General features: G+C 43.4%; 1 protein-coding gene across 5 annotated transcripts in view; it reads left to right on the top strand.

Moving 5' to 3' along the window:
• Positions 1–23,812, top strand: part of STX3 (syntaxin 3) — a 41,204-nt gene that overhangs the window by 7,461 nt on the left and 9,931 nt on the right. For 4 of the 5 annotated variants that reach the window (XM_084894964.1, XM_084894961.1, XM_084894962.1 and 1 more), the window contains exons 2-5: positions 8,718–8,801; positions 20,473–20,572; positions 22,024–22,098; positions 23,176–23,243. In XM_084894964.1, the coding sequence (XP_084751090.1) occupies positions 8,718–8,801; positions 20,473–20,572; positions 22,024–22,098; positions 23,176–23,243 (327 nt within the window). The remainder of the gene's footprint in view (positions 1–8,717; positions 8,802–20,472; positions 20,573–22,023; positions 22,099–23,175; positions 23,244–23,812) is intronic. The other variant, XM_084894963.1, reaches the window with a different exon arrangement.

Here is a 23,812-nt window from a genome sequence, read left to right as displayed (position 1 = left end):
GCACAAATGTTATCTTTATAACATTAAAAAAATAAAATTCTTTATTGATTAAAGTATTACATACATCACCTTTCCCCCCATTGACCTATCCCCAGCCGCTCCCACCCTCCTCTCCCCCCCAGCACATGCCCTCGCTTCCCTACTGTCTGTGTCCATTGGTTATGCTTATATGCATGCATACAAGTCCTTTGGTTGATCTCTTACCCCCCTTACCCTCCCCTGCCTTCTCTCTGAGGTGTGATGGTCTGTTCGAGGGTTCTTTGTCTCTGGATCTATTTTTGTTCATCAGTTTATGTTGTTCATTATATTCCACATATGAGTGAGATCATGTGGTGTTTTTCTTTCATTGCCTGGCTTATTTCTCTTAGCATAATGCTCTCCAGATCCATCCATGCTGCTGCAAATGATAGGAATTCCTTTTTTTACAGCAGCATAGTATTCCATTGTGTAGAGCACATGTGTCAAACACAAGGCCCGCGGGCCAAATCCAGCCCGCCAGGCCTTGCAATGTGGCCCGCACCGCGCTGTCATCACTGCACTCCGCTGTCAGTTTATGACATTGTCAGTTTATGACTGTTCAGTAAACCATTCGGCCTGCGATTTAGGCTGGATTTTAGATTTTGGCCCCTTCTCTGATTGAGTTCGACACCCCTAGTGTAGAGGTACCACAGTTTTCTAATCCACTCATCTGCTGATGGGCACTTAGGCTATTTCCAAATCTTAGCTATTGTAAATTGTGCTGCTATGAACATAGGGGTGGATATATTCTTTCTGATTGCTGTTTCTGTTTTCTTGGGATATAGTCCTAGAAGTGGGATTACTGGGTCAAATGGGAGTTCCATTTTTAACCTCTTCAGGAACTCCATACTCTTCTCCTTAGTGGCTATACCAGTCTGTATTCCCACCAGCAATGCACCAGGGTTCCTTTTTCTCCGAATTCTCTCCAGCACTTGTCGTTTGTTGATTTGTTGATTATAGCTATTCTGATAGGTGTGAGGTGGTACCTCATTTTTGTTTTTACTTTGCATCTCTCGAATGATTAGTGACTTTGAGCATGTTTTCATATGTCTATTTACATCCTTTGCCCATTTTTTGATTGGATTGTTTATCTTTCTTTTGTTAAGTTGTATGAGTTCCCTATAAATTTTGGTGATTAAACCCTAATCAGATCAAACATTGGCAGATATGTTCTCCCATACAGTGGAGACTCTTGTTTTGTTGATGGTTTCTTTTACTGTGCAGAAGCTTTTTATTTTGATGTAGTCCCATTTGTTTATTTTCTCCTTAGTTCCCATTGTCTTGCTACCACATATATCTGATATTTTGCCACCTATGGAGCCTTGTAAGATTTTTATGGTTTCCCGTCTTATGTTTAAGTCCCTTTTCTTTATAACTAATAATGAAGTGTTCTGGAAGGACCATGAGGATGAGGGGGCTTGTGGGACAGGTTGAATGAAAGGAAGGGTTGAGGAGAAGGCTAAGAATGGAATGGAGACCTTATTACTTCCTTCCTCCTTCCTGTATCCTTGAAAACTGGATGTCGTGAGGTTGCTGGGGGGAGGGGAAGTTGAGGGAGTCAGAAAAGAGTGAAGAAGGATGGAGAAGGGGAAGAAGGCTTGAAAGGAGACTGGAACGCTTCAGGAGGAAGCAGAAGGTATTCTTTGAATCTACTTGAATGGCTCCTGGGAGCATAGAGAAAGCAGGAAAAAGCGTAGTCTTCTCACCATAATGGCCTTCCTGAAGTTTTCCTTGGGGGAATCCATTCCATCTTCAAAATTCCCCAAGGAGTCACCTCTGCATACATCTCTAGTAGGCTTCTGTCTTCCTCAGGCTCTGCCTTGAATGCAGATGAGGCTGATTCCCTCCTCTCCTGGGTGTACAGTTCCTGTGTATGTGGACTTGTAATGACTGTGTGCCTGTGCCTCCCATCCGAGACAGTGAGGTCAGGAGCGGGCGGGGCCGAGTCAGGTCTGTGTGTCTCCAGTCTCTGCACTATTCCTTGGCAGATGGTAGATTTTTTTTTTTTTTTTAGATGGTAGATGTTTAATGAATACTGTTGGAAGAATGAATGAATGAATGAATGAATGAATGACTCTATTACTCTGTATGGGACCTTGTAGTGAGAAGGAGAAGGTTGTGGGTGTGGTGGTTGGTTATGTGACCCCACCACCTAAGTCAATGCACCAGGAACAATGGATTGTATTCAACAGCCTGTTCCATCTTTTTCAATTTTGGCTTTGATTCCCACTGAATTAACCTCTCTAACCACAGAGTATAGATAACATCTGCCTAGAGGGTGTTTTTGTTCTTTTCTCTTTTCTTTGTTTAGGTGAACTTCCATCTCCTTTCATTGCTCCTTCTCTAGGCCTAGATTTTGAGAAGCAAAAGCAAATAGGAATGGACATGGCATGTAGAGATGAAACTTGGATGCTTTTTATTTTATTTTTAATATTTATATTTATTTATTTTAAACAACTAAACTTATTGGGGTGACATTGGTTAATAGGGTCATATGGGTTCCAGGTGTGGATTTCTATGTTACAAGACATGTGTATTGTACTGTGTGCCCACCACCCAAAGTCAAATCATCTTCCATCACCATATTTTTATTTTTATTTTAAATATATTTTATTGATTATTTTACAGAGAGGAAGGGAGAGAGATAGAGAGTAAGAAACATTGATGAGAGAGAAACATTGATCAGCTGCCTTCTGCACACCTCCCACTGGGGATGTGCCCGCAACCAGGATACAACATGTCCTTGACCGGAATCGAACCTGGGACCCTTCAGTCCGCAGGCTGATTTGATGCTCTATCCACTGAGCCAAACCGGTTAGGGCAGATTTTTATTAAATTCTTTTGACATTCAACCTGAGGATATGTGTTGTTTTAAAAAAAAATGTATTTTTACTGGTTTTAGGAAGAGAAAAGGAGAGAGAGAGAGAGATAGAAACATCAGTGATGAGAGAGAATCATTGATCTGCTGCCTTCTGCATGCCCCACACTGGGGATCTAGCCTGAAACGCTGGCATGTGCCCTGACCATCAATTGAACCATGACCTCCTGGTTCAATCACTGAGCCATGCTGGCTGGGTTGTTTCTTTCAATGCATATTGTAAAGAAATGACTATTCAAATAAATGAACTAAATTTCATTTCATTCTAAGGGACCTACCTTCAGCTTCTGAGAATTGGCGTTAGAGTTGCATCTTTAGCAAAAACTCCCTTTAGAGAGAGAGAAAAAAGGCAATTCTCTGCTTTAGATGGCATGGTCTTGAGCATTTAATATATACCCAGCATTGCTTCAGGTATTTCATATGTATCAATGAATTTAATCCTCGCAACAATTCTGTGAATAGAGTATTCTTGTTACAAATGAGGAAATTGAGGCATAGGGAGGTTAAGTGACTTGTTTAAGATCACACAGCTACTAAGGGGCAGAGCTGGATTTTCAATTCAGATGTATCTCTGTGTCTCCTACATATGTGCACATTCAAGGATTATATGCACTGGTATCTTTTTCACTCATGATATAGATTAATCCAGTTTATTTACTATATTGACATTGCAGCATCCTCTGAAGTTAACGAGGTGTGTTATCAAACCAGAGTGGGAAGGGTATCTTCAGGTGGAGTGTAGAAAGTAAGAACAAGGTGCTGGGCTCCCACAGACCTGCTTTTGAGTCCTCATGCCACCATTAGTAGCTGAATTACTTTGCACAGTCATTTAACCTAATTAAGTAATTACCTCATCTGTAAATGGAGAAAGTAATATCTGTCTCTCCTAGGGATGACATGAGAACCAATAATATATTTGAAACCACAAGAGTGTCTGCAACCAAACACACATATGTTGTGTAGTAGTGTGATGGTTATGGCAGAAGGCATGGGGTGGGGTCATTAGGGACTTTGGTTTTTGTCCAGTTTTCCACTAACTTGCTGGCCTTGGGCTGATTTGGTATTGAGTTAATTCCCCAGTGTCTTCATCTTCCAAAGAGGGCCGGTTCTTGCTTCCAAATGTTCCACTAGAACATCTGGAAAGTAAAAGTATGAGGCTCACCTAGGGTTCATTGTCTGTATGTCTCTTCTTGATTCATCTTACAAGTGTGTTGGGGAAGATGCGTTTCAGTGGAAAGGGGAAGTGGTCCCTCTGGGAGGGTTTCAGCGAATGAGAAAAAAACAGTGTAGAAGGGAGAACTGGGCGTTGGAAAACTGCCATCTGACTCTTTAAATGGGGAACAGAGCACTGAGTGCCTATTGAGAACTGACAGGCTTACTCAGAATTTCTGGCTTCTTTTAATTAAAGAAGAGGGACAGGAAAAACCAGATGTTGGGCAGTGTGTTGTGTTGTGTGTGTGTGTGTGTGTGTGTGTGTTTGGAATTTTTGGAAGTGGTGACGTTCATCTTTGAATCCACAGACCCTAGAGGGAGGCAGGTGGGGAAAGTAGGGAGCAGGGACAAGAAAAATCATGCCATTGCCTCTTTGTATCAATTTTTTTGGGAGAAAATCTGGGTTTAAAAAGAAGAGTATGTATCTTCTAAGCAAAGAGCTGTTTAAATATGGAGAGGAAGAGGAGCAAGAATTTGTGATCATGCGCTTGTGCCGGGAGGGCTCCCAGCCCCGCTAGCCACAATCCTTTAATACCCTGCTGTGGGAAGTTAAGGACCAGTTCCTTTCTAGTTTAGACTGTTGGTCCCTTCCCCTCTGTCATTATTTCCATCACCCTGAAACTTCCCAAGAGCTCCTGGGCCTTCTGTCTGTGCTGGAACCCTCTGGCTTTCCGGGGGTCTAGCACCTGTGGCAGGCAGAGAATCAGGGAGCCTCTGAATCATGTCCTCTTAATTTGGGAGGCTTCTTTTTTCTTTATTTGTCACTTCTTTTCTTTCTTTGTCCCTGTCTTGCTCTTCTGATTTGTAATGATCCTCATGGAATTGCTGATGAGGTTAACCTCTTTGCAGCTGTGTTTTTGCTTCTTTTTATATTATATTTTTCTTTATTTCAGAGAGAGGAAGGGAGAGGGGAGAGATAGAAACATCAATGATGAGAGAGGATCATTGTTTGGCTGCCTCCTGCATGCTCTATACTGGGGATCAAGCCTGCAACCTGAGTCTGTACCCTGACTGGGAGTCGAAGCATGACCTCCTGGTTCACAGTTCAGTACTCAACCACTGAGCCACACCAGCGGGGCCTGCAGCCATGTTTTAACTTTGAGAGAAATGAGGGCCCTCCCTGTTCTTCTCTTTTCTTAGAAGCCACCCATTCATTAACTTCCGTGACTTCCCAGCTGGCTAGCTAAGCTTGCCTTCTTCCGTTCTTCTTTCTTTTTTCTTTCTTTCTTCCCTCTCTTAACAACAGGAATCTGTCTTCATATGAAATGTTATATCCGACCCCAATGTATAAAGCAGGTAAAAGTGAGGTTATGCAGACTGACCAGGGGGAGAGGACCCACCTGCTTGACTCCCCCTCCCTTACTTCCCTGGGTGGTTTCTGAGGTGTCCTGAGGTTCCAAAAAGCCAATTGCAAAGCTAAGCTCCTTTCCTGGTGAGAAAATCAAGGCTTAATGGAGACAAGTGTTACACGTCCATAGCTCCTCTCTCCCAAGGGAGCTTTCTGCAGGGCTGGGCTGCTGCTCTCCTGGGCCCCTGGCTGCTTCGGTGATAGGCTGCTTAGAGCAGGGTGCAGTGGAATAAGCAAGGGCTTGGGACAGACAACCTAAGATTGAGCCCCAACTCTGAAAACCAATAGCTGGAGATCTTGAATAACATAGAACTTCTCTGACCTGCAGGTTCTCAACTTCAGAATTTAGGTGGCTTTTGTTGGCATAGTTTATGTAAAGCAACTACGGTAGTGTTGTGGCTACCTAGCACCTACAGTGGCTCTATGTAGCAAGTATTTTTTTTTATTAAAGGAGCTGATGAAGAGTCCGATAGACTTAAGTATTCTAGAGAAAGGCAGTGGAGAGAAAGGCAGTGAGTGCTGAGTGAGAGGAATCACAGGTTAAATTACTTCATATTGAGACCTGGGCCCCTGAACTCTTTCCACTTTCTGCTCAGAGAGGAGGTCATGGTCCTGGCTGTCCTCACCGAATTTTGGAACACATTTGAGAAGTGAGGAAGGTGGTAAGTCCTGGGTTCTAGCTTAGTGGTGCCTAAGTCACTGCCATTATCTCCCACCTCCTCGTGGGAGAAGCAGCAGGGGGCTGGAGTCAGGGTGTGAGGAGAGGAAGTGGGCGGTTGGGCGCATGGTTCTCACATACGTTGGTTTTTTAATACTGTGGCTAATGTTGCAGCTACTGGAGCGTTTCTATTACCACACGCCTTGATTCTTTGATAAAGATGCTGAAGTTCTCTTCTTGGCTGTGCTCAGTCATGTGGGCTGAAGATAACGGGCACCATGTGCTTCCCTTGCCCCTGGGGTCCCTGAGGCCTCGGTCTGTTAGGTCATGGCTGGGTCACAAGGGAAGGAGCCCCAGCTCTGGGCTCTGCTAAGTCCCTTCTGCAGAAGCTTGGTGGTAGTTCCCAGTGCTACATGACTCCAGATAACCACGTTACACAGGTCACCTGTGAGATTGACCCTCTTTCTTGAATTTTATGATCTGCCATTTGTTGCTCTAATTGCAAGTGACAAAAGCTGATTCTGGCCAAATGAATTAAAAAATATTAGAATAATATGGTTCTGCTCATTGAAAGAACACTGGGGAAGTCTGGAGAACCTGCTCTAAGTCAGGGGGTGGCTTGGGAAGGACAGAACGAGGGTAGCTCTGGGAATCTAGCAGAAAGCTAGACTGTGCTCTGTTCCCCTCACAATTCAAATTCCTCAGGGAGTCTGGGTGATGACTGAGAAACCTTCCCAGAATCATGTGGAAAGGTGAGGGCTATCTACACAAAGGAAGGTGTTTTGGGCAGGCACACACACACTCAAGGGATCTATTATAATAGATACATAGGGCAACCCTGACCCTGCAGAAGTTTATAGTCCGTGGGGGAAGGACAGATAAATGAAGGGGTAATTAACAGTAGGGTGTGTTGGCTGCTTTGGGAGTAGTTTAGGGAGCTTTTAAGTTGTGCATGCGGGGAAGTGTCAGGTAAGGTTGACAGATAAGATTGTTGGAGATTGAGTTTTAAAGGCTAAGTAAAAGTTTGCCAACTGGACAAATGCATTTCAGGAGGAAGTCCTTGTGTGACAGTTCAGCAATATGAAAGAGTGATGTGTCCAGGAAATGCAAGAGTGCCTGGCCTAGAGAGTGCATCACAGAGGGAGAAATATGGGTGGGGCCTGATCTTAAAGGGCCCCATGCTCTGTTAGGCATTGGGACTATTAGTCCTAGGAAGTGAGCTGTCATTGAATGACTTTAAGTAGCAGAAGGACATGATCAGTTTTTAGTTTTAGGAAGGTAATTGTGGGGGCTGTAGCAGCACCTCAAATTTAACTCCTTTGAATGGAGTAAATGTGGCTGTTAAACTTGGGTGGCTGATGGTTCCAGTTGAGCCACAAAATGAAATAATGGGGGCGCCAGTCAAAAAAGACTCCCTGAATGTCTAGAGAGCCCCCAAATTTTGATGGGAAGTCCCAATATCTCCATCTTCTGCTGTAGATCAGGGAGATGATAGCTGGGGAAGACCCCCCTAATGGCTCTCAGTGCCTGTGGAGTTTTGAGTGTTTGCGAGTGACATGTTCTGGCTTACAAGGCCATAGGCCACTGAAGGTTGTGAAGGAGCTGGGTAGGGGGTGTACCCCTCCCACCTTCACCCCCCATCACCCTGTTCTTCGTCTGAGCTTGGAAATAGGCAGTGTGCAATGCAGCAGTGATCTGAGAAGAAAATTTGAGAAGAACCTAGCAGAAGCTCAGGCCCTTGGTGCTGGTGGGCAGGGAAGCCCTTCCTTTAGATTGCCATTCAGTGACTTTTCAGAGGAAGTTGAATAAGGTTAAGAAAGCTGGGATCCTTGGAGGTGGCTGGGGGTAGAGCTTCCTTTTCCTTATAAACATGAATACTGACAGGGAACAACACAAAGTGTTATTTCCTTTGCAATAAGTGGTTTCAGAAAACAGGCAAATCTTCACTCCTACAGTGAGAATTTGCGACTAGTATTTGGAGGAATTGTGGCTAGAAACTGTTAGAGGTCCCTGGTAGGGTGGGTCATGCATTTGAACACTGCAGAAAGGGTTGGAACATGGGCTCCAAGTCCCCGATGGGCTAGAATCTGCCTGTTTTCACTTTTTACCTGTGCGACTTTGGTCAAGTTACTTAACCTCTCTGTTTTTGGTTCTCTGACTGGTAATGTCACCACCACCAACTGCCATCACCACCAAACCTAGCGATATTGAGTACTGTGCCAGACACTATGCCCAAGTGTTTTATATTTATCATCTCATTGATTTATTAAACAATGCTGTGCAGTAAGTAGTGTTATTATTAACATTTCACAGATAAGGAAACTGAGGCACAGCGAGGGTGGTAACTTGCCCGTCCCTGCCTCCCCCACCCTGCAAAAAAATAAAAATAAATAAAATAAATCAGCAAATGGTGGAACTAGGATTTAAATTCAGACAGGTGACCTCGGAGTTTGACACATTCCATAGCTGTCCTGTGTTTTCAAGGAGATTATATGTGTAAAGTGATTAAGGCAGCTATATCTCCTGGCCCTTAGTTAGCATCCAGCACTGTTAGCGAGCTCTTGTGCTTTTTTGTCTCACCTGTTCCTTTGTGTCTCTCCCAGAAGCAGCTGACACAGGATGATGATGCCGATGAGGTCGAGATTGCCGTTGACAACACAGCCTTCATGGATGAGTTCTTCTCTGAGGTAGGCTGCTGTCCAGTGCCTTTTCCTAAGTGTACATAAGAAAATGTAGCTTCCTCAGTAAAAAATAAAATCCCTCAGATCTTTCCAGGGTAGCAAAGAAAGTCACTCTTTCCCTGGGGAAGGGTAGTGCGACTGAGACATAACAAGGAGAATCTCTCAAAGACTTACTTGGGTGGATTTGGATTTTTATTTTTTTTTATTTAAAAAAAATATTTTATTGATATTTAGAGAGGAAGGGAGAGGGAGAGAAACATCAATGATGAGAGAGAATCATTGATTGGCTGCCTCTTGCTCGCCCCCTATTGGGGATCAAGCCCGCAACCCAGGAATGTGCCCTTGGGCGGAATTGAACCTGGGACCTTTCAATCCAAAGACTGATGCTCTGTCCATTGAGCCAAACCAGCAAGGGCAGGATTTGGATTTTTAATCTATGGAGAACTTCAGCACAAGGTAAATTATATGTGATTGAAGAGTTGCTTTTAAAGTTTTAGGCTACATGACAACATTTTAGTGATATATTTTTTGAGGCAGCCTAAATTACATAATTTTAATAAGGATCAATCATGGGGTCCAGCCATGAGTATAAAACACATTGCATTTTCAGGCCTGTGATTCATATAGGTTAGATTTGTTTCAAAAAACAGTTCCTTTGACTTAATTCTAGTGATAACAGAGAAACCAAGAAACCACCAATTTATGTTTTTGAAGTTGAATAGGGGCCAAGAGGGATTGCCCATGTCTACAGTTTCACATGCTCTTTGATTTTGCAGGTCCTTGTCGGGAAGGTGCTGTAGTAAATAATGCTGGGAAGCTGTGGGGCATAGTGTGTCTTGGGGAGTCAGGTGAACTTGGGTTCAGATCTCAGCTCTGCTTCTGACCAGCTGTTGATCTTGTGCATGCTTCTTAGCATGCTTGGTTTCTTTACCTGTAGATTGGGATGAGTAATGTCATTCTCTAGGGTTATTATCAGGATTAAATGGGATAATGTTTCTCATACATTCAGTGTAGCATCTGAGATATATGTGCTCAATAATGATACGTTAAAACAACAGAACAAAACCACAGACAGTTCAGTCACTGAAGTTTTTGCCATCATACTATGGCTTCTTTTTTATGGCTTTAAATTTTTTGGAAAGAAGACAAGGAGCATTGGGTTCTTTTGCAAAGAGCAAGCGGTGCTTCCCGCCCTGTAGTTTATGGATTTGGAAAAGCCACCCTCTAGTTCTTGTCTAAATGGAGTGGAGTGAGGCTTGACGGTTCAAGTCTGTTCATGTGTGAGTGTAATAGGCAGGTGTAAGAGTGAGTGGAGGTGAGCGTGTGCTGGCCTGATTGGGAAGTTGGCTGTGAACATTCCACAGATCCCCACCCTCCCCATGGGTGGGTGTGTCCTTCAGGTTGAGAAGTCATAGTGAGATCAAACATTTGGGTTTTGGGAGTTCAGTATTGTTCTACATGTCCCTGGATCATGAAGGGAATATGTCTGTCTGTTCACTGGTGAAAGTGGACTCCAGAAGATGTTTATGTCATTGTAGCCTGTCCTTCTGATCTTGCCTTGGGAAACCAGATACATTAAATAACTTAATCAAAGGGGATAAGGAATAAGGAACAAGGGATAAGGGAAAGGGGATCTTATCCAATGACAGTGTTTGGCCTCTTCTCTTACATCAGAGGGGCTCTGAGAGGCAATATTACTTGTGAGGTGGGAGATGGTGGGTTTTCTTTGTCACATGCTATTCTATCATTTAGAAAAAAAGGAGCCCTATCATACATATTTAGGGTGGAGAAGGGGACAGCATGGTGCGGTGGAAGAGTATGATCTTTAAAAAAAAAAAAAGTTTTTATTGATTTGAGAGAGGAAGGAAGAGGGAGAGAGAGAGATAGAAACATCATTGATGAGAGGGAACCATTGATTGGCTGCCTCCTGCATGCCCCCGAATGGGGATCGAGCCCCCGAATGGGGATCGAGCCTAGCACATGCCCTTGACCAGAATCAAACTCGGGACCCTTCAGTCTGCAGGCTGACGCTCTATTGAGCCAAACCGGCTAGGGCAAGAGTATGATATTTGAAATTAATTTTTTATCTGCCAAGAGCTGTGATCTTGGGCACATACCTGAACTTCTCTAAGCCTCAATAGGTTTATCTGTGAAATGGGGAGAAAAATATCCACCTCACAGATTTTTAGGGATTAAAGGAGCTAACACTCAGAACGTACTTGGTGTGGGCACAGGTGAATGTTATCTTCCTTCTTTCTCATTAGGTAAAGCACAGACAGGATAAGTGTTGGAGTGGGGCAGAGGCAAGAGCAAGAGAGTCATGGAGAGAGATCATACAGTCTTTGCCCCCTTGCAGATCCTGGTCTAAATCTCAGCTCTGCCCATCACTAGCTGTTGAACTTTGGGAAACTTGTCTAATTGCTCAAAAAGCCCAGTTTCTTTTAAAATAAGAATAGTGGTATTACCTATTGATTATTATAAATATAGAATGAGCCCTGGCCAGGTAGCTCAGTTGGTTAGAGTGTCGTCCTGATATGCCAAAGTTGTGGGTTCAATACCTGGTAAGGGCACATATAAGAATTAAACAATGAATGAGTAAATAAGTGGACAACAAATCAGTTTCTTTCTCTCTAAAAAATCAATAAAATGAGAAAGTATGTGATGTACTTAGCATGGTGCCTAACATACATTAAGAATGTCTGCAGTAATTTTGGTCCTTTTTACTGTCATGTTCCCCAATGTATTTTGAGTAAGTAAACCACTCAATTGATTTTATAGTCTAAGGTCTAGAATATCCTTGAAAGTGAAATAAAGTACATTCCAGGTAATGGGATTTAGCGAAAGAAGAGGGTTTCCTTTTGCTTGTGACTGAGGAATACACTTCCTACTCCCTGCAGCATCTAGCTAAGTCAGTTTCTGGGGAAGGCACTCTTGTGATAAGACCTGCCTTTTGGACTTATATCTAGTGAGTAAGTCACACTTGGTTATTTGCTGAGGACCAATAGTGCGAATCACAGGTGGTCAGAGTGGCATTTGCAAGATGTGGATGAAGTTACAGGACCAGGATGGTTTCAAAATGTGCTTTGCACTGTGAAATTCCAGTGGTTTCTCCAGCTTCTTGATTGTTAGATAAGAGAATTGGTCCTTGGGTTTTCAGGCCTCCTTGGCTGGGCAAGCCAAGGTCTAGTAAATGATAAACCTCAGACTTCTGTCTAATTTGCAGTTGTCTGTATTTTACTTGGTCTGTTTGCTCAGTTGGAGAGAGAGAGAGCGCGCGCGCATAGTTTCAGGGAAAACAGAACATACCTAAGAAGGCAGAAAGATGAGGGGTTTATTGTTCTATATTCATTCATCCATTCATCTAATCATAGGAAGACATGAATGCCAGTATCTTCCAGAGAGTGTGCTAGGTACTGGGATAGAACCTTCTGTGTGACAGGAGTCTTGCCTTCTGGTGGCTTCTTGTCTGGTGAGGGTGACAGAAAAATTTAAAAAGTCACATGGTAACAGAAGTGTCAACAAGGTAGTAAAGTGGGAGCACAGAAGAGGAAGCCTCATGTTCTGTTGGGATAGAGGGAAAGGGGAGGGGAGGCCAGGCCTCAAGGGTTTGAAACTAGGCTTGCCCATTAGAGTACCTGGAGTTGTTTGCACGTACACTTGACACAGAGGGCCTGGAATGCTCAGGCTTCTGTTGCCTGCTGTCGCTACGAACCCCTGCAAAGTAATGGGGAGCCTTTGAACATTTTAAACAAGGAAATAATGGGATTGAAGTGTGTTTTAGAGAATTATTCTGGTGGTAGTGTGTGGAGGGGGAGAGGCCAGAAAAGGAAATATCAGTAAGTTTCCATGCACAGCTCATGGGGAAAAGGAGCACTCCAGCCTGAATCTGGGTCACTGAGGGGCAGCATGGTGTGTCACTTAGGGATGCCTTTAAGTAACTGTGGCTTAAGCAATAAAGACATGCGTGATTTCACATGTGGACAAGTCTGGAGTTAGGGGTGGTACAGCGGGTTAAGGGTGTTGGAGTTTTAGGTCAATAGCTCTCTGACCCTCTTGGCTTTTCCCTTAGGATTAAGAGATGAAATCTGTTTGTATTACAGCAAATTGCTGTAACCGTTAGTGGTGTAACCAACCTTTTTGGTGATTCTGATAGAGTCTGTGGAATAGGAATTCATACAGCGCACAGTGGAGATAGCTGTGTTTGTCCAACAATTTCTGGAGCTTTAGTTGTGAAGACTTGAACAGCTAGAGGCAGGAATCTTTATTCTAACAATGAGAGAGACTTCTGTATTCTAACATTGGTGCCTGGACTAGAGGGACTCAGGAAGGCTCAGCAGAGCCTGTCAGTTGGAGTGCCTACACTTGACCTCTTTCTATGGCTTGGACTTCTCAGCGCCACCAAGTCAGGGTGTGAGGTTGGTACACGGAGAGGTCCGAGGCAAGTGTTCCAGCTATGGAAGTCACTTGTGCTGCACTCTGTTGTTGAAGCAGATTCAAAAGGGCAATACATAGAATACCACCTCTCAAGGGGAGAGGCATTAAAGAATGGGAGGGGCATTAAATAATTTGAGTCATGTTCTACAACCACCATAGTCACAGCTGCATATGGCATTGTCCTATACCAACCTCACAAGAAGTGAGAAATGGGGCAGCTAGAAAAGTTCAAAGATGCTTTTATCAGGGAAGAAAATGACTCAAATCCTCCAACCTGACTTTCCCTTATTGCCCATTGGCCAGCAATGGATCACATGATTGTGGCCAGTCCTGGCTAGAAGGGAGGCCAGGAGAGTGACTCCTTCACAAAGAGACAGGATTGTCAGGATGGCCGTAGGACCCATCGTGATTCATCCTCTGGGGAAGCTGCATTGCTGCCCAAACAAAATAGAGTTTTAGTAACGAGAAGGGCCTGCCATGTGGGTGTTTGGTGGGTCAAAGTGCTTGTCATGGATGGCATTATGAGATGCAAAAAATACTTCTGTGATAAAATATGTCTGAGAAATGCTTCCTATTCCTTCCTACCATGGAGAAGGAAAATGCACGTTAACTTATTAAAGGCTCCAAGAAGTCCTGTAATAAAGAGACCTGCTTTGCTTGCCTACTTTTGCAAAGAAACCTTTTCGATGTGTAACATCTTTTAACAAGGACGAATGAATACATTTTGGAAAATGTTATTAGAAAGTCTTCTTTTTGGATGTGCTTTAAAAAAGTTGATGAGACAGTTCTGCAGTGGTGTATGCCTACCTCTTGCAGGTACTTACACCCATTTATTTACTCATTGAACAAACTTCTATGAAATGACACATGCTGGGCACAATGATGGATGTCAAGTTTTCTAAGAGGAACAAGCCCCGGTTCTTGAGCAGATCTGAGTCAGGACTGGGAGAAGTGAGAGTGGGTGGAGCAAAGTGCCGTGGGGCTTTGGAGTGTGGAGCGTGCCTGGTTAGAGAACTGTGGGGTGAGCAGTCTTAAAAGCATAGAGATTTGCTAGGTGGGCTTGATTTTTGTTAACATTAAGAATCTCAAAATGAGTGTGACTGGAAATCCAGGCATTACGTCAAATATAGCAGGCAAAATACTCCTTGATTCTTTCTGTATGTAGACTGAATGACTAGGGGAGCTGGTAGGTTCTGCATTTCTGGGTTCCCCAACAGGCAGGCAGGAAGCCCTTGCCAGTCATTTGCCCATTCGCCGCCCTTCTTGTGCTCTGCTCTGCATTGCAGGGAACTAATTTCCCAGGTTCCCTTGCCAACTAGCTTTGGTGTGTTTGACCTAGGGGAGGGACTGGCTCTGGCAGAAGACTCAAGAGAAGGGAAGAGGCCATGGTATTCCTCCTCAAACATGTTTCTCCCAGGCTTCAGCTTTCACTCAACAGACCTTGCCTCCTTGGTCCCATTCACCGTGGTCTGGCTCCCATCTTTGTCCATTCAACCTGCTATAGTTTATTTTCAATGTCTTACCATCCTCTTTTTGGCCCTTCCATCTCTGTGTAAAGAATACCCTGCATTCATTCTATTACTTCAATTAAAATAACTAGATGTTTTTGTTTTCCTGACTAAATTTTGATGTTGCAAAGCCCAAATACACTGAATGATTTGAAATACTAGTTTTCACTGGTCAGTATAACTCTGAGTTTGTTAATTTCTTTTCATTCATAGGAGAGAGTTGAAACACTAGTCCCAATCTTGATAAAACCCCTAAGGGATTTGACTTCTGATGCTTGGCTGACTGAGAGCTCTCTCTCTGACCCTTCTCGTTAATGTTTATTTGTTTTCCAAAGCCAAGAAGCCACACTCACATATACATGTATGACTGTGTTCACCCTTCTCTTCCAATGTTTTTTCTAAACTTTTGCTTATACAACATGTACATATTTGTGTGTGGTGGTGGTGGGAACTGTATGTTTATTTCCATGTGGTCTGGTTGCAGGCTCCTTGAAGAGTAATATATCAAATTTTCTGTCATTGTGATGTGTTTTGTTTTTTTAAGATCAGTTTGATGTACATTCTCACATTCTCTTATTGTATTAAAATGAGGCTTTTTTTTTCTTTCTAAAAAAAAAATCACCTTTGTTTCTGTAAAAAAAAAAAAAAAGAAGAAGAAATCAAAGAGGATTTGACTGAGAACTCCTTATATGAGAACTATTTTGGATTATACCATTTTTGAGGAAATTAATGAATTGTGAAAAGGAAGAATTATTATGTGACTCTTCGACTCCATTACTTTTGTCACGTTAGAGTGGTGGCACATAATACATTTTAAATAAATAAATATGAGGAATTAATGCCTAACCTCAGGTATAGGTACATGGGAAGTTAGGGGAGACAGAGACATTGTAGGTAGAATGGACAAAGCCTTCTCCCCTAGGCCACGACACCTGCGGCTCTCCAAAGTGGTACTTTCTCTGCTTTCCATTGTCTAATTAAATTCCACTGGGTAATTAATTCCAGAGGGAAGAGGCCATCCATGCCTTGAAGATAACCCCCTCCCTTTAGTTAGATGATGGTGATTAGTATACTGTGCTAATTATAATTTGTTCCATGAGGTAGACATTTGAGGATTGGTCGACTTGCTGTCCTTACTTGATTTCCTTGGATGGCTCCTGACAACATCACCCAGCATTTTGTTACTATTAGGATTGCCATGAGGATTAAATGAGGTGTCCTTGTATAGGCACAGCATGGGACCTGGCATATAATAAACATGCAGTAATTGTTGGTTATGATTGTACTAGAGGCCTGATGCATGAAATTTGTGCAAGCGTAGGCCTTCCTTCCCCTGGCTTCTGGCACTGGCTTCCCTCTGGCACCCGGGACTCAGGCTTCCCTCCGGCCACTGGCAGGCACCTGGGACCAGGGTAGCCCTGGCTTCGTCTGGAAGGATGTCCGGTCTAATTAGTATATTATGCTTTTATTATTATAGATTATCATCACCATCATTTATGCTTATTGAGCATATACTTTGTGTGAAGTGTTTGACTTATATTATCTCACTTAAACCCCACAAAACCTCTAGGAAGTGGAAACTATGATAATCTTCATTTCACTGGTGAGAGAACTGGGGCAGGGGGTGGTGGTAAGTGGCTTGTTCAAAGTCACAAAACTGCTGATAGAGCCAAACCTTGAACTTGTTGAATTTGATTCTAACTTGTTTTCCATGTTGCTGAAAAATACATTTAAAAAAGTAACACACAATAAACAGGCATTAAGGACATATTACCGTGTTTCCCTGAAAATAAGACATCCTCCGAAAATAAGACCTAGCGCAACTTTGGGAGAAAAAATTAATATAAGACACTGTCTTATTTTCGGGGAAACAGGGTAGCTACAAATTTAGCACGGCAATGAAAAAAACCTGATTGGTTCCCTAGATCAGCAGTGTTTCATGAGCACACATTGTGCAAAAAGCTCTCCATAGGGGAGCATTGGCTAGAGAACAAAGAAATGTGGCAGATGATCTCAGTGAGAGGCCACTAAGCCCCTCACACAGCATGCACTCACTGATGATAGCATGGACCTGGCAGAGGAGCCTCCCATAGGTGGTTCTTGCACCTTTACCTGGTTCAGGAGACAGGGTTTAACAGATGCCAACATTCAAACCTTGTTTTCACATTTCTGCACCATGGCCTTGGGTGAGTTTCTCTCTCTCTTTGAGCCACAGTGTTCTCATGCATAAAAGGAAGAAAGTGATGGTGACTTCACAGACATCCTGTGAAGGCCTTTATTTCTGATATAGGTACATGTTAAAGCAGTTTTAGTCCTTAAACATATTATTGTGCTGGGTAATGTCAACCCCAAACAAACTCACAAATAGCCTTGAGCATTAGGTTCCATACATGTAGATTTCCTCCTAGGTTCCTGATTCCTGGGCTCCTTCTCCCAACACCGTACTTTTTTGGTTATCTGGCAGATGCACAAAAGGAAATCAATTGCATGTAGCTGCCACTGTGGAATACCCGGAAAGTCACCTCTGAGGAAAACCAACGTTTCCAAGAAAAAAATAAAGACAATAAAGTTCAAAAGAAAAAAGCTTTCCATATTTGTAGATATTTAGAACCTGAGCCAAAGCCTAATGTGAGCTTGATTCTGGAAAGTGTATCTTTTCACAACTGCCTGGGGGCAAGAACCTTTTTGAAAACAGATACTTCCCTAAGTCTTGTTCTCACAGTCACACACGGATGCTTAAGTGTTCCACTATTTAATATGGCCATGGTAGTCTTGATACTCAAAGTCATTTGTCCCTTTTTTTTTTTTTTTTTTTTTTTTTTAGCAGGAACACTATACCCAGCCGATTTCTAGCTACTGCATATGTGAACAAACATTCCCTTTTGTTTCCTCCCTGAATGCTGTACATCTGTTTTGGAGTATATAATGCATTTGTGTATTTATGCTTTGCTTTGTAGTAACTTCTCATGTTATGGAATTGATTTGCATTGGATACAAACTGTGGATAAAAAGAAATGGCTTTTGTGGCTGGCCAGTTGCCCATCCTGAAGTTCTGAAGGGTGATTATTTAGTGCATGGACTAAATTTTTGTCGGTTTCTGAAATGCCTCCAAGAAGTGAGGTTGTTGAGGACAGAGGGAAGGAGAGGAGGCACATGCTCCTCAGGCCCAGGAAGTCCTACAGGCAGATTGAGGATGGAGCACACGGCCCTATTCTCCCATCCACAGGGCTGGGCAAGCCATTTCCTAACCAGTATCTAAATGTTTAGAGCGACTCTGAGCTTGAGGCCCAGCCTTCACATCCTAGCAGCTCCCTGTCACGTTTTTTATACCATTTACCAAACTTTGGGTCACAATGCTCTTCAGTTTGTGAAATAAAATTACAGGATATATTTTCTAAAACATCCAATCCATGGAACATGCAAAAATCTAAGGCCTCTGACCAGTGAAAATATGTCAAGCTCATTTATCAATGGTTAGTGCATTTTATTCTAGAAAGCCATTTCTTAATCCTGTTTATGTAATGCAATTGTTTTGGCAAGACAGTCATGTGATGGAAATGGGAATCTGGTGTGATGCAATGACATTTTATGAGTTGTTAAGAGGAGCCAGTGTTCGATGTGAGAGATATAGGGGAAGGGAAGGAAAAGGTGGCAATTTCTGGTCACCCGAGGGCCTAATTCTGAGGTGGTTACACTGCTGAGGCTGCCTGATTTCATAGGTGATGACATAGGCCATTTTTATAGTCCCAGAGACTTGGGATTCTGCTAAACATGAAACAGTTTGGAAAAGCCAATCATCAAATCTTAGATCTAATGGAAAAAGTATCCTAGCTGGAATCTGGAAAGCACCAACATTTAGATTCCTCATTTGAATAAAGGTGCTAATGCAGTACTGTGGATTGTTTTGCCAACCGTTAAACTGACAAATGTTTGGGTGGCTATTTACATTTGTATATATACTCTGATAATATTACATTGAAATTTTATTTTATGTCTTTCAACTATGGTCCATCAAGGCCAGTATTTATAGAGGGGAGGACCCCTGATCCAGTAGCAAAAATACTAATTTGAGGGTTCAAGAACTAAAGTTTTATTTCTCCCATGTTCTATGCAATTTGGAGAGGTATCATCAGGTATAATTATTTATGGAAGAAAGGAGTTCTGAAAGGAGCAAATTGAGATGTATGTCTTTAAAAATATTTTTTATTGATTTCAGGGAGGAAGGGGTGCGGGGAGAGAGATAGAAACATCAATGGTGAGAGAGAATCATTGATTGGCTGCATTCCTGCTCAGTCCCTACTGGGGATCGAGCCTGCATCCTGGCGATGCCCTACCACTGAGCTACCCCACTGGGTGAGATGTACTTTGGTTGCATCTCAGATACTCAGATCCTCCTGTATGGCTTTTTACATAATTTATGTTTGTTAATTGTTGCCTCATTGATATGCCCCTCATTTTGGAAGTGAGGCAGGTAGGTGAGTTGGGTTTTCAGGTCTCTTCAGCATGGGCTGCTGCCCGCTCAGTGGCTTTCACCACAGCCGGGGCTAGGGGGCCAAGGGGCCAGGGAGCCAGGGGGCAGGGTTGGCTTGTGTCTTTGAAGAGGGGCTGACGCTCTTAATGCTCTGAGGCAGTGTCCTGTGTTGGGGTTCTCTCTGGGAACAAAGTTCTTCTGGAAATACTTCATGACACATACCTGTATAATCAGGAACCTTAGGAATGTGCAGAAGCAGTCATGGCTGGAGCTTTAGAGTTGTGATCATATGAGGGAATCAGCTATATATATATATCTATATCTATATCTATATCTATATCTATATCTATATCTATATCTATATCTATAAGCCTAAGCAACTGTTACGACCTAATAACTGGAACAACTGGAATGACTGGCTGACCAATTACTATGACACACACTGACCACCAGGGGGAAGATGCTCAACACAGGAGCTGCCCCCTGATGGTCAGTGTGCTCCCACAGCCAACCTACCCTGGCCTTTCTCCCTCCCCCCTGGCCTGCCAATCTCCCGTGGGCCCTCCCCCCAGCCTCCCCATTGGCCCCGATTGGGGGGAAGGGCATCTGGCTGGCCAACCTCCTGCAGTCCCTTCCCCTGGCTGGCCAGCCCCACTGATAGGCCTTGATTGCCTTCCAGGCTGAGGGACACCTACCCACTGCACGAATTCATGCACTGGGCCTCTAGTACAGTATAACATAATATGTTGGAAAAAGGCTCGAGCTGCCTCTTGAGGTGGTCATACTTAGTTTCTTTCTTTCTCTATTTCTGTCTCACTATTCCTCTCATTCTTCTCTCTTTATTTTTTACTCTATAGGTTGGTTCTCTCTTTTTCACTTTTATTTCTTTCCTACTTTCTCTTTTCACCTTTCCCATTCTCTCTTTTCTCACCTTTGGGAAAGAAGGTGCAGGGGGCTAAAGGATGCCTGATCAATTGTGTTGGCCCTTCCCTCTGATCCCTCTTCATGGGTTTCCTGGCTCTTCTTGTTCCCTTTATCTTCCTGAATCCTCCCCTCCAAGGTGTACAGATGAATGTGAATTTCCAATGACTGCTCTGCTGAGATTAATTTACTCACTGGGTAGCAGAAGACATTTCAGTCATATCTTCTTCCACAAACTGAGAAGGTGGGCAGCTTTCACTTGGGAGCTCTGCTCAGCTCTTATTTCAGTCATGGATGTATTCTTCCTCTTTGATGACCAAGTCTGTTGTCTTTCTGATTATAGATCGAGGAAACTCGGCTCAACATTGACAAGATCTCTGAGCATGTAGAGGGGGCTAAGAAACTCTACAGTATCATTCTGTCTGCACCAATTCCAGAACCAAGTGAGTGTTTACCTGGAGATGAATCACCAAGCGATGACCCATGGCATAGGGGCTGAGCCAATCTTGTTTTTCCTTTCCTCTGTGAATAGCAGGGCAGCATACATATGCGTTATCTTCCACCAGTGTACACATCCTAGCATCTCCCATCCTCCTTTACCCTCTCTGGGCTCACCCTGCCCAGCCACAGTCAGCTCTTCTCTTCATGGAAGTGAAACTCCTCTACTTCCCAACTGGTTGCTCATGACTAACAGTGACTCTTCCTGCTTCTAATGAACCTCATCTCAGCCCCACCTCTGCCCCTTTGCTTCTGCTGTCTGCTAAATATTACCAGATCAAGTCCATTATTTTTTCATTAGGCTTTACAAAATGGTTCAAGTCCATATCAGTCCCTCCCATCACTAATCTGTTCATTACCAGCATGGAGGCAAAATTTCCCCCCTCAATATTTCAAATTTTTAGAGTAAAGTTTAGGGTTATATTTTAGATTCCATAAGAACAAGGAACAAGTTTGATACTATTCAACTTTTTCAGATTAAAGTTGAAACATGTTAGTAGAGCCTATGGCATGGTCTTGGCCACATTCTTGCCATCCTTCCCCAGGTTACCAACACTGTAGCCAGATCAAACTCTGTTCCCCAAATGCTTCTTGTCCCCAAAGGTCTTTCACTTATTGTTTTTCTCCCTGAGACTTCAGTGTTAGTCTCTTTTTCAGCCTGGTTAACTCTTAGTCCTTCTTCGAGACAGTCCTATTATTATCTGTCTTTAAAAGCCTTTCCAGGTCCCTCCAGCTGTGCTAGTGGGCTCTTCATAACCATCCCAACCCATGCACACCTTGACCAGAACTCACACCTTACTCCCTCCATATTAGGACTGTAATCAATGGTGTCCCTTTTGTTCCTTGTTCCCCACTAGACCCTGAACAGCTTGAAGGCAGGCTCTATATCTTCTCTCTGAAAACAGTTTCTAGCTCAGTTCCATCCATGCTTGCAGTAGGTGCTGTAGGGTAGTCATAGCTAATACTCATTTTGCTCCATACCTCCTAGGACAGCATTGTGCACACAATAGGTGTGTCATAAATAGTTGCCCGATTCTAAGTTGATGAATGTGGAATTATTTTCTCCTCAGAAGTCCCATAAAAACCCTATCCTCCCTTCTGAATGGAAGCCCTCATGGTAAACCGGATTATTTCCCCTGAAAACAAGGTTCTCAAAATTTGTGTCCTGGAGAATTACTTGGGAAAGCTTGCTAAAAAGACAGATGGTGAAGATTCAACCCGGGGGCGGGGGGGGGGGGGGGGAGGAGTGTTATTCTGTAGGTCTGGGATGGGATGCCTGAGAAAATGCCTTTTAAAAATAAGCTCTCTACAATTCTAATGATGGAGAGCACACTAGTCCTCTAGATATTAATAATTAGTCTTTTCTAACTGATCCCACCTGCCTTTGTTTACCCAGAAACCAAGGATGACCTAGAGCAGCTCACGACTGAAATCAAGAAAAGGGCCAACAACGTCCGGAACAAACTGAAGAGTAAGAAGGGAGTAAAGGGAACAAGCCAGCCCCCACCACTAACTGTGTCACATCCACAGGGTCCAAATCTCTGGACCAAAACTCATCCCGGTGGAAGCAAAGCCACTTGTTCTATCTTTGCCTGTGGTTTGGGCACTCTCCCCGGAAATGTACCTGTTTTTTATCATGACTGTGGTTGAAAGAGTGCAGAATTAAAGTTGGTAGATGGGCATTGACGTGTGCTCTCAGCTACTGAGTAGTTGTGTGACTTGGCAGCTATCGCTAGGGGGCTCTGCCTTTTTCTGTTTCCCCTGCACCTATGTACATTTGAATAGCAATGGTAGAGATATATAGATGCACAATAAATTATTTAGTCTATTGACATTTCTTGGGGGTATATCACTGGCCATTACCTTAGCACCACCCCTCAGTTCAGTGAAACCAATGTCATAGATTTAATTCCTCTGGGGGCCCAGAAGGTCTCTCAGTTCAGTGGCTGTGGTTGCATTCCTGTCCAGTGTATTTGGTGAATGTATGTTATTGGTCAGAGAGTGAAATCAGCGTCATTCAGCCCAAGTTATTACTTTTCCTCTCAAAACAAATCACTGTATTTGTTTTCATGGGGGTAGAGGTGGAGGTCATAGTAGCAGCTTCCAATAGTAGCAATGATGGTGTGTTTGCCACTGAGCCAAGCACTCTGTGCGCAGTGCCATTTAATCTTCACATCAGGATTGTGAAGATGGTGCTATATGTATTCCATTTTGTAGGTGAGGGAATACTGAGAAAGGTGCAACGGCTTCCCCAAAGTCACACAGCTAGTACGTGGCAGGGCAAGGGTTTGAGGCTGAGTTTCTTGGTGACTAAGACTCATGCTGTGCTAAGATGTAGCCAAAGAAAACCTAGCAAACCGTGTGGAATGCAAGTCCTGTGACTCCTGTGGCTCACACTTGAGCTGACTTTCAGAGATTACTCCTGTCTGTTGCTCCATCTCCACGGGCTGGGTGTGTGAGAAGGAGCAAGGAGATGCGTATTGACCAGTGTGTTTCTCAGAGGAGAGCAGCAGGTGTGTTCCTGGAATAATCTATCTCTTTGCTCCAGGCATGGAGAGGCACATTGAAGAAGACGAGGTCCGCTCGTCAGCAGACCTCCGGATTCGAAAATCTCAGGTAGGACTTTCTCTGATTTAAAAATCATCTAGTTCAATCTCATTTATTTTTTTCTTAGCTCAGGGTTTTGTTTGTTTGTTTTTTAAGTGCAATTCTTACTTGGAACTCAATTGGGAACGGGAAAGGAGGAGCTGTCCAGGTTAAAGCAGAGAACAGGGCTGAAGTCCAGCCTTCCTGGACACTCTCACACTCTCCTTCTCTAAGGAGGTCCTTGAATAATGTCTTAGGACTCCCAAAACATAGCTTAGGATTTCGTACACCTCTTAGTTTTACAGGGGAGGAAACTGAAGTCTTCTCTCTAAAGATTATCATTAGCTGTCCCCTTTGGAGTTAGGCTCTTTGGTGGACATCAAGGGTTGCCCTTCAAGAACTAGCATGATGTTCAGGTGGCATAAGGAACCTTTTATGGAGGGCAGTGTAAGAATACATAATCTATTGCATGTGTTCTTAGCATTGAAATACCTCGTGAAGAATTGGGGGTAGCCAGAGGAGTCTGAGCCTTGGATGGGTAAGAGTGCCCACATGGACAGACAGGCTCAGGGGTAGAGGTTCAGGGTGTGTGTGTCTCT

This window comes from Pipistrellus hanaki (assembly GCF_964339955.1).
Source record: "Pipistrellus hanaki genome assembly, chromosome: 9".
Taxonomy (NCBI): Eukaryota; Metazoa; Chordata; class Mammalia; order Chiroptera; family Vespertilionidae; genus Pipistrellus; species Pipistrellus hanaki.
Note: the sequence above shows the minus strand (reverse complement) of the source record. Positions and strands in the feature narration are given on the sequence as shown.